Source organism: Solanum dulcamara, chromosome 11, assembly GCF_947179165.1.
Source record: "Solanum dulcamara chromosome 11, daSolDulc1.2, whole genome shotgun sequence".
Lineage (NCBI taxonomy): Eukaryota > Viridiplantae > Streptophyta > Magnoliopsida > Solanales > Solanaceae > Solanum > Solanum dulcamara.
The window spans coordinates 57,022,602-57,037,302 of NC_077247.1; the positions used below are offsets into that span (position 1 = coordinate 57,022,602).

A 14,701-nucleotide genomic window follows, 5' to 3' on the forward strand; every position below is an offset into this window, starting at 1 on the left:
ATTCTATTTTCACCTCCCTTGAAGGGCGGAACTCGTTTAGAAAGATTGCTTGTTTGGTCATGTATAATTTATTTATTTTTCCAGAATCATGTCTGGATAGCATTGTTATAATTTTTCTGGAATTCGAAAAACTCTTAAGTACCTGTTTTCATATTTTTCACTCTAAATTACTCACAAAATTCAATATTTTTTTAACTTGTATTCATGTTCAAATGCAATTTAAATTTTCAAATATCAATTTTTAACCTTTTTCAAATAGTATTATTTTTTGAAAATTTCACATTTTTATGTTTATTTCGGCGCATTTCACAAATACCCGAGAATTTGGTTGGTGGTCCTAATTAATTTGTTGCATTTGGACCCACTTATTTTTCTGTTACATTATGTCTCCTATTTAAAATACTTGGTACTTTTTACTTCCATTTCTTTCCCCTTTTCTTCACATCAAATCCTCTAGGTAGCTGTAGCCGTGGAGGAGGTATATAAGTATAACCTTCTCGGAGTCGTAAAGACTGAAAGGTAATTTGGATTTTTATTTTTAAAATGCTTTGTTGTGGATTTATGCAGAGACAAATATAAAGTTTTTAAAAAAGCTCACTGAGATAGCAGTGACTGCAAAACCAAGAATTTCAAATTTGAAAACCACACTCTGAATAGTTTCTTAATTATTACTGGTTATTATTATGCTTACCCATCGAAGAAAAAGTGTATATATTCTTATAGGCTGTTAAACGTGCATCCTCGGTCAATGCATTAGAGATCTCTCTTTTTTTTTAATCATCTAAACTTATCACTTTTTATTATTGTATCAAAAAACTACATTATTCAAATTCATTAGAGATCTCTTTGGCGGATGTAAAATGAGAATGCTAGTAATTATTTTAGGAAATATATGCACAATTTTTTTTTGTAGAATAATAGGGAAAAGAACATTTGTATTCTAAAAAGTGAAACTATTTACAAGCAGTTATTCTCTTATTTTCATATTTCCTTGTTTTTAACTGTTAATTCATGTTTATTGCTTGATACTATTAGAGTATATATATACCTTGATGGTATCAAAGAGAAGTAAAGAACACTACTCAGTTATTTCTATATACTATTAGAGTGTATATATATATATATATAACAGACAGTGTTTCAGTGAAAAAATTATTCAATTACTGCTTAATACCACCAAAATATATAGATACAATCAGATTATATAGATAATATCAGAGTATATATATAGATACCATCTAAGTATATGTATACTCAAAAATGAAGAAGCAGTGGTTCGATAAATAGAATAAAAAGACAGACGGACAAATAATTTAGATCGTAAATTCAACTCGAATAAATATTTTTGAATTTGTGTAGTTTTCTCCGGACAAAAACGTGCTGAGCTAACGAAAATGGGTCCTTGAAAGCACAAAACTTTGACAAGTAGATCCATGACTAGACCGTTGCCCAAGTGAGCACATAGTGTTGTGTAGATGATACAACAATAGCCACACTCCACAATTGCAATTTGCCCATTATTATTATTGAGAGAGAGAAAAGGCAACCAAAAAATAAATAAATGCCTTTTCAGTGAAAATATTCGGCAAAAATGGAAGCTCTGCGTCTTTCAACTTCCTTCACAGGGACCAATTGTTCAATCTACAAATCCAGAAGGAGACTCAAAGTCAACCGGAATCTCCTGCTCTCTTCATTGAAACCCAAATCTTCAATTTCAATTCGGAGCTCCGTTCAATTCCGTGGACGCATCCACTGTTCTGTTTGCAGCTGCTCCTCTCATAGTCACCATCATCATCACCATGACCATAGTCATGATCATCACAATCATCATCACCACCACCACCATGATCATGATGAAGGTGATGGGAAGCTCACGAAATTTCAGGAGGTATTTCTCAAGTTCGCAAATGCTATCAGATGGACCCAGTTGGCGAATTTCTTGAGAGAGAATTTAGAGCTTTGCTGTTGCTCAGCGGCTTTGTTTATTGCTGCTGCTGTTTGTCCTTACTTTCTTCCCAAGCCTGCTGTACTGCCTCTCCAGCGTGTTTTCTCTCTCATTGCCTTTCCTCTCGTTGGGGTATTATATCTTTTCTCTTTCACTCTTCACATATGGTTCCAGTCAGACTGTACAATTGGCTTGTTTAATTGATTGAATAATTTATTATACACTTCTAGCTTATAATACAAACTTGGGGATACTATTTTGACTATGAAGATACTCGAATTTCTAATGATTATCGAGACAATCAAATCAGTGGTTTTCCTGACATTATAATGGGATTAATTAAGTAGGAGAGTTATGATAAGTCTAATCTGTTAGTGACAAATTTTAGACAATAGATTGAATTACAGAATTAGTACTGATTACAAGGTGTCAAGTACCCTACATTTGAGAACAATGAATGTTAGATCTTTTAAGTCCTCAGGTTACAGGATCTCTCTTCAATGGTGTTGTATGATGTTGTGGATATCAAATTTTGTAAATCCATGCATAAAGAAATTACAATTTCTATGTATTCTCTTAAGATGAAATATTATAATTCCTTTGGCAAGTGCCATAATTAAAATGTCACTTTATTGTCAGGTCTCAGCGTCACTTGATGCATTAGTGGACATTACTGGTGGTAAAATCAATATTCATGTACTGATGGCTCTCGCAGCTTTTGCATCAGTTTTTATGGGGAATGTATTGGAAGGTGGCTTGCTTCTTGCAATGTTCAATTTGGCTCATATAGGTAAGTAAAAAGTTTGGGAATGTCCTCTGGAGGACTTGGAACTTTTTTTATCTAATATATATTTGTCTGTGCAGCTGAAGAGTATTTCACTAGTCGCTCCAAGGGTGATGTAAAGGAATTAAAAGAAAACCATCCTGAATTTGCTCTTGTGCTGCAAGTAGACAATCAAACTTTCCCTAGTTTCTCTGACTTGTCATACAGTGAAGTTCCTGTGAGTGACCTGGAAGTTGGCTCATTTATATTGGTTAAAGCTGGTGAGGTCTGTATCCTCACTTCTTTTCAGTTTAGTTGTGTTAAAAACTCTTCTTTTTTATCTCTCTTTCTTTTGGGTTAAATGTGATATTTTGCATTAGGGTGTGTTTGGTATGGAGAAAAACATTTTCTATTAATTTTTCCATGTTTGGTTGATTAAAATGTTTTCTCTAGGAAAACAAATTCCTTAAAAATGAGGAAAATGACTTCCAAAAAGTAGGGAAAGCAAGTCCATAAGTGACACTCAAAGTTCATTGTCTCCTTTCCACACACCAAGCAACAAGCGTTCCCAACCCCACCCGTTGACCATCCCACCCCCCGCCACCCTGAACCCCCACCCCACTCACCTCCATAGTCTTTTGCTAGATTATATATAAATGTTCTTGGGATAATAATTTTTTTGCTTACTTAACAAACACTAGAAAATAATTAAGAAACTTGTTTCCCAAGAGAACATTTTCCTTCATACCAAACACACCCTAGATTTTATGTTCACATCTGTGCATTTATTCTTACGGAAACTTAGATCATAGGTTGTTTCTATAGCTTGCTCCTTCTACTTCGGCTGACAAAGTGACAGAATAAATAGCAGCGAGTTAAGTGTCTTACGTAGGGTTTCAAGTTCTCTATATGTATGTGATCTGACGACTTTTACAGTTTGCAATACAAGACATACCTATGATTTTTTGTGATAATGTAATTATGAGCAGCATACCAAAACATAGAGAGTGTACGGTAACACATGGTTCTCAACAATAGTCACCCAATCATCTATACAAGACATACCAATAATTAAACTTTGAAAGGTAATGACTTAATTCTTAAAGTTAACATCAATATACAAGAATGATTTGGCAGCTGGAATTATAAGAATATTAGGACTAACACCTGTTGAACTCAGAGATTGCAACATCTAGGTTATTGTAATATCAAACTTGGAGGAGACCATTAGTTACTTTGTTTTTCTCATACTGACTCTTAGCAGGGAAAGATCACTCCCTAAACAATTTTTTGCCTGTTAAAATATTTATACTTCTAGATTATATATATATATATATATATATATATATATATATATATATATATTCTAATGTTTGAAGCAGTCTTTCGATTTTGATCATGAAAAAAGTTAATTATGTTTTTTTCCATGATCAAATTTTGTTTCTACAATTTGTATTTGGTTCCCATAATTCTGTATTCTTACTTGTACGTTACTACATTTTGTGCTCCAACCCTTATATTATGGTTAGCTTCTATACTTGTCTAACTCTTCCTGTTGCTTTGATCAGTCAGTACCAGTGGACTGTGAAGTTTCCCGAGGTAGATCAACAATTACTATTGAACATTTGACGGGAGAAGTCAAACCTTTAGATAAGAAAGAGGGGGACAATATTCCAGGAGGTGCGCGCAACCTGGACGGTATGTTGATCGTGAAGGTACGCTCTTCAATGTTCTCGTATTTGGATTGCATTGAATTGATTTAAGTTGAAGCAAGTTAAGAAAATTGTCAGGTTGTAAAGAATATGGAATTAAAAAGAAGATAAATATTTCTTACTTTTTCCTTTTCTTTCGGGGAAGAGAGGGATTTGTCTATCTTAGAATTTCCCTAAAAAATTTTCAGAAAATTCAATTGTTTAGATTAAAAATTTTCGTTGTGTTTATTCCTTGACTCTATTGTGGACTAACCTTTTAGTATCAACTCCTTATTTGACATTTACATTCTGCTCCATGATCTTTGCATAATCATGTGTCAAGTATCACTCTGTCAGAATGATTTATCCAAAAAAAAAAGAAGAGAGAGAAGAAGAAGAAGAAGAGTCCTCTATCTAGTGCCTGTGATATAGAAACTGGTTTGCTTGTTAGTTAATTTCTGAGCTGCTTATGCTCATTTTGATTGAAAATGTTTGGTAGCTCGTCAGTCACAATAGCAGTTTAACATCTGCAATAGCTTATGCATTACTAAAATACAGGCCCTGGACACTGTTTGATTATGTGTGTGGTTAGTTTTGGAACAATCATTGCAAGATAATGTAAGAGAGGTAGGGTACCGGGGTTCTACTGCTAATAACTTATTTTGCAATATTTAGGGATAATTTTAGTTGTGGAGTATTCAGTTTAAGAATGTTGTTTGCTATCTTCCCTCAAGAGAGATTCCATAATGAAGGTGATGACATGTGCTTGATGAACTTGGATTCCAGACATCCATCTCTTCCCATCTGTCCTGAGAGAAGCTTGAGTACATGTGATGGATGGAGTAGGAGAAATTGCTACAATAAGGAATTATGATGCATTATGATATAAAGCTTAATGGATAAGTGACTTTTAAACTAACAACCCATTAAGTGACTTCCTTGATAAAATAGATTCTAGAACTTCCAGAGTTGGAAATCCAAAGGGATGTCATTCTAGAGTCCCTAGATCAACCAGCAACTATTATTTAGAACCATAAGATTTTTTCAGTCCAAAATGTCTGAATTTATCCAAGAAGCGACTTCAAAGTTGCACCATGAAATTGGTACCTCAAAGTTAAGGTCCTATTTCAATAAACAATGTTAAACAGCTAATCAAGGGGTTTTGAACTCAAGCATTGTTATTTAAAAACCTTTCAGTCCAAAATGTCTGAATTTATCCAAGAAACGACTTCAAAGTTGCACCATGAAATTGGTACCTCAAAGTTAAGGTCCTATTTCAATAAACAATGTTAAACAGTTAATCAAGGGATTTTGAACTCAAGCATTGTTATTTAAAAACCACCCAGTTTAATTGGTCTCTGTAAGTCTTTTGTGACCCTTAGTTTTTCTATAGGCAAAGAAGACATGGAAAGAGTCCATGCTCAGCAGAATTGTGCAGCTGACAGAAGAGGCTCAGCTAAGTAAACCAAGACTCCAAAGATGGCTTGATAAATTTGGCGAGCAGTACAGTAAAGCAGTTGTGTTATTATCTCTAGCAGTTGCTTTTCTTGGTCCTTTCCTTTTCAAGTGGCCTTTCTTCAGTACTTCAGGTACTTTTAGGAGTCTTATTTTGAGCATATACTTCTTTATTTGTGTTTAGTTGTTGCTATCTGCATCAGTCTTGTTTGCATTACTACACAGACCCTCCAATGAAGAAGTAGGGATTTTAATACATATGCTTTTAGGTGTTAAATGGGTTAAACAACTGTTACTGAACTTTGTGTGCACACTTGGGCTTGGGCATGGATATCTGATACATCTGCAATTCTGCCTAACTGTTTACCCACTATCAAGTAGAACTTCTTTTTTTATCATTTGTAATGCAAGTGAAAAGCAGGATGTTTCTATATGGATGTATCCATTTCATCATATTATCTCTGTACCGATTGGTTACCTGGTGTTTTCTTTTCTTTCTGTTTTTTCAGCTTGCAGAGGATCAATTTACCGAGCATTGGGCCTCATGGTAGCTGCATCACCTTGTGCATTAGCTGTGGCGCCATTGGCTTACGCAACTGCCATCAGTGCTTGTGCAAAAAGGGTAGCTTTTCAAATTGGAAGACAGTCGACTTATTAACCTTGTGGTGTTAAATCCTTTTCACCAGTCTTCTTTTCAATATTTTCCTAATTATGGCAAACGTGTATAATACCTCATCATAATCTTCCCCTTTTTTTGAACTTTACTCATCCTATTACTATTATAAATATGTTACTGTCAGTTCTGAGCAGAACTGTTTCTAAATATTGTTCTAATTCTGCCATTCTGGTAATTTGTATAATTCTCATCATGTTTTCATTATTATAAATGTTATTGCCAGGGTCTGAGCAGAGTGAATCATATGTTGTTTCAGGCTCAGCCATTTCTGTTCTCAGGTTGTGATGTGGTGAATTTTCTTTATAGGGTATATTGCTTAAAGGTGGACAGGTGCTTGATGCCTTGGCTTCATGCCATAGTATTGCATTTGACAAAACTGGTACTCTGACAACTGGGGAGTTCATGTGCAAAGCAATTGAACCGATACATGGACATGCTAGGAGTGTTGGAAAAGGATTTGCTTCTTGTTGTAACCCCAGTTGTGAGAAAGAAGCACTTGCTGTGGCAGCTGCAATGGAGAGGGGTACAACTCACCCAATTGGAAGGTGTTATGAATGATAAGCCTCTATATATCAGTTTACTTATTTATTCGTGATCTCATTTATCTGTTTATTTATTCGATATGCCTCTATATATATTAAATACTGTCAACTTTTAGTGTCTAGCTTAGAAATCCCTGAGACCTCTTAATACTTAGTCCTCTTTGCTTCTTCATTCATGCAGAGCTGTTGTAGATCATAGCACTGGCAAAGACCTTCCTTCAGTTTCAGTTGAAAGTTTTGAGAATTTACCTGGTAGAGGCATAGTTGCAACATTATCAAGCTTTGAGGTATTCTTTTTCGTATCTGCTCACTATTAGTTCTAATTTTCTCCATTCAATATTTTTTCGTTTTATTAATTGTTCGGAACTTTAAACAATCAACATAGATGAACACCACATGGGCCTATTGATTTCTGTTGTGTGCAATTTTTTTTGAGAGGGTCACTCTTTCTTTTCATCTGTGCCCTGCTTTTTTTTCTTAAATTAAATTTGCTATTTCTCAATTCAATTTTAAAAAAAACTTAATTGTTTACTGTATCTGGCTTGTAGCCAAGACTAGGAGGTGGTAAACCATGGAAAGCTTTTCTTGGTTCTGTTGAATACATCACCTCTCTTTGCCACTCTGAAGATGAATCAAGAAGAGTTAAGGAGGCAGTAAGCACATCATCTCATGGAGTTGATTTTGTCCGTGCTGCTCTCTCTGTTAATAATCAAAAGGTCAGTTGTTACTAATGAGTATTAAGAATTGAGAAATCTACATTTGCTTTTGAGGGTTTTCATTTTTTCAGTTTCTTTCAATTGGATGCAATAAACTACTTGTACTTCATAACTTTACAAGATGATTTGATATTACCATTCATTTGTGAGTATCAAAATGATCCTTAGCATGTTGATTTCAAAGGACAGTTTGGGTGACACATGTATTTGGTGGGTTGTGATTCTGTAGCTTATAGTGATGAATTCTAGACTAGTTTATCCCATTTATATAGATGGAACAAACGTTTAGACTAAAATTTTGTGGAAAGCCGTCTTTGGGCTAAACAAATCTAGAAAGTAAGTCATAACATGTTTAACCAAATAATTTATACAAAGGATTAAAAAGAATCCATGAAACAATATTTCAACATAAACTACGGCATAAATTGATCAAAAAATTATAGCAACAAATAAAGCAGTATTAAGCAAAACAACAGCTTGAGGGTCGGGGTAGAGAAGTGGTTGAGAGATATACAAAGGAGAAAAAATGTCAATTAATGCCAAATTTCAACAGATAACTTTTTTCATGTCACCTAACATGGGTTAATTTTTCTATAATCCAGATCCAAGATTTTTGGAAGTTAATCGAAGGCAGGAATATGTTCAACCCACTCAGTCTCTCCCCTATACCCAAAATCACAAAATCTCTAGACTGTATCCTTGATCCTTCTATCCGACCCCAAAAGCATGATTCTGGGCTTCCTATTTTCTGGGAAGCATTAGCACTTGGTTTGTTATACCGACCCTGAGCCTGAACCTCATCCAAAGCCAGCTAATGCTCAAAGTGGACAATCAAGAAAGAACTTTTCTTCTTCTCGGGTCCTTTGAACAGCAAAATGCTTCAGTCCTCACATCTCATCATAGTTTTAAAATCTTTTAAAACTGTAGACCTCAAGAACATCACCCCATCAACCTTTTGACATTATAATTTTCAAATTTTTGAGTTGAAATCAATCATTTCTATATAACCTTAGAAACTGAACTTAATAATTGGAAACTGCATGAAGAATTCTATCTGAAGTGAGGATTCATCAAAAGCAATGCTATCTAAATTTATGATTATATTTTGGTGATTCATTTTGTAAACATATGGGGAAAGTATGATCAAAATTAAAAGTGTGATTTGCATAAGGTCAATCTGATCAAGAATTACATTTTTTTATCAGATAAAAGGTATGTGTATTGATTACCAACATCAAGTGAATGTTGATTAGAATGTACAATAAGAACCATTACCTTACTAGTTGTGTAATGTGCTAATACAAAATCAACAATGGCTTCTATGTCGTTAAATGAAGCCATATTGCGCCAAAAAGAAATGTAGAAATGCATATGTACTTTAACTATAGGTTATAGCAACAGGTTCTTTTTTGCTCTTGAAAGATTTGGTCAAGAATTACTTTGCGACCAGATAACTTGTCAAATTTCAATAGGCCTCAAATCAACTGTCTTTAATGCTATGTTTTCTCCTTAAGAATCAAGAGATAGTTGACCACAAATTTCTCTCAAATACACCCTGAAATTTACAGCAACTAGTAATTAAATTAACCTTGAAATGAAAAACTCTCAGAATATAAAAACTGAACAACTACAACTCAATAATGCACATAAATTTGAATTGGAAAAACTATTAAATACACTTCTCGTAAGAGTGAAGGATTTTCTTGCTTGTATTAATCATGCATGCTATATAAAGTATTCTCTATCCTGCTTTCCATTTTTGTGCTCTTTTTGGAGTAAATGTGATTGTGCATTTCAAATGATGAAGTAAATGTGAAGCAGTAAAACAATTCCTGCAATATCCCCTATAGCCTAGTGGAGCCAAAAGAGAGATTGACTCCATGAAGCACAGGCTAAGCCCCCAAAGACTGGCCTCCGCTGAGTGGATAACTCACAGAGGCGGAGCCAATGTGTTTATTACGGGTTCGGGCGAACCAGTAACTTTGGTCCAAACTTTGTATTTGTCTTGGATATGTACAATTTACTAATTTAGAACTTCAAATCTTGGATCCACCTTTGAGAACACATCTCCCATGTCAGCTTGTCTCCCATTAGCCCTTTTCTCATACCCGTTTCCTACTCGATGCTTCTCTTTATTTAACTTGGTGTATTTCCTAGATTTCTTATACAAAATCGGAAATCAGTATGAGAAAAATCATAAAGTGGAAGAGAGCAGCTGAATCAAAAAAGTGGAAAATATATAAAAAGCTCTGTGTTAGAGCCACAAGCTAACGTGTTAACTCATAAGCATTAACATATCAAGGCATATAAATAGTGAAGCAACATTTCCCTTATAATTGGGTATTGAGACCACTTTGCAATCAAATCAAATGTCAGCTTATTGGATTTTAAGAGTTCTTATGTAGAAATATTTTTATTTTTTTGGTTAAATTATGTAGAAATATTTAATACTTGTTAGAAATTTCCCTCAAGCTTCTCTCTCAATGCCTAGTGGGCAGACCATTTTGCTGATTTTGTCTTAGTACCAGGTAACTCTGTTTCACTTTGAGGATAAACCTCGACCTGGAGTTTTAGACGTCGTACAGACATTGCAGAATCAAGCTAAACTTCGTGTCTTAATGTTAACTGGTGACCATGAGGCAAGTGCAAGGAGAGTTGCTAAAGCAGTGGGCATCAAAGAAGTGAACTGCAGCCTAAAGCCGGAGGATAAACTTTATCATGTTACAAGCATCTCAAGGGATACAGGTGAGTCACAAAAGCTGTCAATGAGAGGTCCTCGTTTCATGTTTTTCAGGCCCATGTAAATCTCCAAATTTTAAACAAAAAAGTTATTTGTGAATCGCACTTTTTTCACTTAACTAGTTCATGTTCATATTTAACTCCCATTTTAGTACTCATGCCAAGTGACAACTTATCAAAAACTTATCCGATTAATTTATACATAGATTGGGCAGCTGTGGCTGACTGCTTCTTCAAAGTTGATAAAATGTTCTATGAACCAGGAAATATCTGTATAGCTGGTGGTTCTATGCATTGATGTATTGCTTGCCTCTTTTTAAGCCGTACAGCTTACATATACTTTTAAAACATCACGGGTGAAACTGGACAAAATGAAAGTTACATACTTTCCAAGCTATTCTTCTGTTCATGGCAGCAAGGAGAAATCACAAATAGGATAATCTTAGTCATAATTCTCATTTTTCTCAACTTTAGGGTCCCAGAGCGCCAGAAATGTGGATGTATTGGATGAAAACTTGAGTAGATGCTAATCAACAAAAACTTTTCACAGTTACATGTGTCGCTCCCATGCTAGCTAACCAATACTTTTGAGCAGGAGGCCTTATTATGGTAGGTGACGGCATCAATGATGCCCCAGCACTTGCTGCAGCTACTGTTGGTATTGTGCTGGCTGAGCGAGCTAGTGCCGCTGCCATAGCTGTTGCTGATGTACTGTTGTTACAAGACAATATTTCTTGTGTCCCATTTTGTGTTGCGAAATCTCGCCAGACAACATCCTTGGTAGTTCCTTCTCCTTCTCTGTAATCAACATGTGTCTTTCTACTTGTATCTGATACTCGGCCCCTATTCTTACAGATCAAGCAAAATGTGGCACTTGCTTTGGGTAGCATTATTTTAGCGTCTCTTACTTCAGTTATGGGGTTCCTCCCACTCTGGTTGACGGTATGACTCTATTCCAGATATTTCTCACCTTAAATCTATCCATCTCATATCAATCAATCAGTATATCTGTCCAGTTTGCTGTTCGTCTATAAGCAGTTATTAGGTGCAACACAAGTTTTTCCCTATGTGAAATTTTCTTATTTCTAATGGTCCAAGTCTTGTTGTTCTTGGACAAAGAATAGTTAGGAATTACAATCTTCCGTGATCTTGCAGCTATGGAAAATGACAACTGTTTTTCTCCCTAAGCTTGGAACGCTACCATAGTAAATTCATCTGATTTGGTATGTCAACATTGCAGGTGCTCTTGCATGAAGGTGGCACACTTGTTGTTTGTCTCAATTCCGTTCGTGCGCTAAACCCTCCAACATGGTCATGGAGAGATGATATTTCACAAATCATTGACAGATTGCGGTCTCTAATTATGTTTTTGAGACATGGCACACTACCTAGCACCATTCAGGCAGCTCATTTTTGATCATTGACTTGCTCGTTAGCTGCTCACAAAGCACCATGCATGTTGAGTCATATGTATATTCTTTTGTCACATGTTTCTGAACTTTCCATGATATTAGGGTGTGATGAAATTTTACTGTAAAAAGGTGGTCGGTCAAAGTAACTGGCAAAGCATCTAATTTTAATGTAGGACGTTAGGGAACAACCATCAATCATACGGATGTTCCTCGTCACTTCTATGAATCTCTCCTTAAAACGGATTTCTGGTCTTATCTATTCGAATAACTTGGTCAAACGTTCAAATTCAGTTATGATTAAGCAGTTGAACTGGACGGCTTTTTCATGTATTCACAGATTACACGAAACTAAAAACAAAATGAAATTAATGTCAAATATGTTCAACTTAATTGTGAACAAAATCTTAGGTTTTTATTGGTTAAATAGTGTGTGTACTCAAACCTTTGGTTTATATTCCTCCTTCAATTCTCGTTTGCACTTTCAGGTTCATGATACTCAAAAATTTGAATATGAAAAAGGTACATAACTCGTGAAAAATAATAAAGTTAATAACTGTGCTTCATTCAAATCATTCCTTCCCTTGGCGGTAGAAGTGTTCTCAAAACATATTTACTTTTAACTAGTTTTTCTTGGTTTCTAAATCTGCCTGAATATAAATTAACAAAACGTATTTTTTTAAAATTCTTTTTGATATTTTTTTTCTTATTTGTTCCAGCCTTTGCATTTCTGCCATCATTGGAACATGGGTTTATACTCTCCCTGGCCCTGTACAACACTCCACCAAAACCTATTTCTTCTTTTGACGACGATTCAACAGTTGAAGCTTAAAGCCAACATGTGCCCTAAAAACAAAGATAGAAGGAAACAAAGGCGGTTTCTTTCTCCTCGTATATATCCCTAATCGAATTTGCTTAGTCCCATGCGATTAGCAGCTCTATCCCTGAATCCATCAGAAGCAGCTTGTTGCATACACAATCCAAGCCCTAAACCACTTGGTTGTTTATGGCTTTGTTGCTGAAACTGCTGATGTTGTTGATAATGCTGATGCTTTTGTTCAATTCCCATCATGTAGTTCCTCACCTCTGTCTTTATCATCTCCTGCATCACCCCTAACAACTCCTGGCTAAACGGCACAAAAACCTTGTCTTGTTGTTCTGCTCCTCCTGCAGGGTTCTGATGAGACTGTTGGATTGCAGAAACTCGTTCGAATGGCACCGCCGTGGCCTGAAGTGGCGGCGTTGGAGGAATCTGCATCGCTTGATGCAACAACTGAAAAGGATTTTTCGACTGAGTCGAATCGGCCGAACGATTAGAGAACTCGGCTGAGTCAACACCAGGAAGCGAAAGGCTGAGAGAGGTGGGAGGATCAATCGGCGGAGATGAGATATCAATCGACGGCGGAAATACGCCGCCGGTTCTAGCAACAGGCTTAAACACATGAGATTGAGATGAAGACGTAACATGAAGACTCGAATCACTATCCGAACCCGATGGACTACCCGGACTGAAATGAAAACCGGAAACCGGCATAGCGGATCCGGCACTGACAGATCTCTTCAAGGGCGGTTGCTGATTTTCAAATATTTGATCGGCGAGTTCGTTACCTTCATCTGCACTAAGCGAAGAGCACTTCCTCTTCAAAGTAGAGTTCCAGTGATTCTTAATAGCGTTATCAGTCCGCCCATTAAGAAGCCGGGCTATGGTTGCCCATTTGTTACCGAATCGGGCATGAGCCCGAATAATAGTCTCATCTTCTTCAGGAGTAAAAGCCCTATGCTCTACCTGAGGAGATAACTGATTACACCACCTCAACCGGCAAGATTTGCCGGATCTCCCCGGAATAGATTTGCTTATAAGAGACCAATTTCTAGGGCCATGTTTCTGAACAAGTTGCTGTAAAAGCTCATCTTCTTCGGGGCTCCATGGACCTTTAACCCGATCCATATCTCTCTTAGAACTGTTTATAGTATTAGCCATTGCTTCTCTCTGTCTGTCTTTTTATTTAGGAAGAGAAAACGTGAAGAAGAGGAGATTTATATATGGAAGAGAGGAGAAAAAGGTAATATAAGGGATGACCGGTTAAGCCGGTGAATAAGGAGGAGTTGTAAGCGTTATGGGCACCGATTGGTATTTAAAATAAAAAAGGAAAAGATAGGGAAAGCGGTTGATTAAAAGAGATGGAATACAGCTGTAAACAGGACACGCGTCATAAAAAAAGATACACTGATTTACACAATAACAGATGGAGTGGTGTAGGCTGCTGTTTTCAGTTTTAGGGAGACTGTTCCTCCTTTTTTTCTATAATATAAATTCCCACTCACATACGTATACCAAAACGAGATTTGCTTGGTTCTAATGCAAAAAAATAAACGTTAGAAATGTAACGCATTCAGAAGTTGTTACCTCGTTATTTTGGACATCGCCATTATTAAAAAAATAAATATTAGGAGGACTCATCATGATAGCGAAAAACGTTGAATGATAAAATATTACAAGTGTTACATTAATCCAACTGCATAGGAGGAATTATTTGGCAGTTCAAATTAGGATGAAAATTCTATATAGATTTAACAAGTTTTATTTATTTATTGAAGAAAGGAAATAAAAGGAAGTGAGTAGTAACTGAAATCATGAGTCACAGTTTTATTTAATTTATAAATTTATTTAAGTAGAGTATTTAATAAGTATGGAGTTGAGTGGAAGAGAGAGATTAAGGTAACGGTTGAGAAGATGATTGAAAGGACAAAGAAAGAGGCCATCA

At 35.8% G+C, this 14,701-nt stretch overlaps 2 protein-coding genes across 3 annotated transcripts; one reads left to right on the forward strand and one right to left on the reverse strand.

Annotated features, from left to right (window-relative positions):
* Positions 1-444: 444 nt before the first annotated feature.
* LOC129874249 (probable cadmium/zinc-transporting ATPase HMA1, chloroplastic) lies at positions 445-12,182 on the forward strand. 2 transcript variants are annotated; one of them, XM_055949509.1, is made up of 14 exons: positions 450-519; positions 1,360-2,077; positions 2,585-2,735; positions 2,810-2,994; positions 4,277-4,423; positions 5,793-5,988; positions 6,364-6,476; positions 6,837-7,075; positions 7,254-7,359; positions 7,621-7,788; positions 10,317-10,533; positions 11,123-11,307; positions 11,383-11,469; positions 11,768-12,182. In XM_055949509.1, the coding sequence occupies exons 2-14, from the start codon at positions 1,592-1,594 to the stop codon at positions 11,942-11,944; spliced, it is 2,457 nt and encodes an 818-aa protein (XP_055805484.1). In that variant the 5' UTR covers positions 450-519; positions 1,360-1,591; the 3' UTR covers positions 11,945-12,182. The 2 variants fall into 2 exon arrangements, with proteins under 2 accessions (XP_055805485.1, XP_055805484.1); XM_055949510.1 differs by lacking the exons at positions 11,123-11,307; positions 11,383-11,469; positions 11,768-12,182 and adding an exon at positions 11,002-11,113 and having other exon boundaries at positions 445-519.
* Positions 12,183-12,477: 295 nt separating this feature from the next.
* LOC129874250 (transcription factor MYB44-like) lies at positions 12,478-14,008 on the reverse strand. Its single transcript, XM_055949511.1, has one exon. The coding sequence runs from the start codon at positions 13,915-13,917 to the stop codon at positions 12,838-12,840; it is 1,080 nt and encodes a 359-aa protein (XP_055805486.1). The 5' UTR covers positions 13,918-14,008; the 3' UTR covers positions 12,478-12,837.
* Between the last annotated feature and the right edge of the window lie 693 nt (positions 14,009-14,701).

Excerpts from the sequence above, each read along its gene's own strand:
- LOC129874250 (XM_055949511.1), bottom strand. The coding sequence starts at position 13,917 with ATGGCTAATACTATAAACAGTTCTAAGAGAGATATGGATCGGGTTAAA.
- LOC129874249 (XM_055949509.1), top strand. The coding sequence starts at position 1,592 with ATGGAAGCTCTGCGTCTTTCAACTTCCTTCACAGGGACCAATTGTTCA. Across the intron at positions 7,789-10,316 it reads TCTCTGTTAATAATCAAAAG|GTAACTCTGTTTCACTTTGA; the intron begins GTCAGTTGTTAC and ends TCTTAGTACCAG. Across the intron at positions 11,308-11,382 it reads CTCGCCAGACAACATCCTTG|ATCAAGCAAAATGTGGCACT; the intron begins GTAGTTCCTTCT and ends CTATTCTTACAG.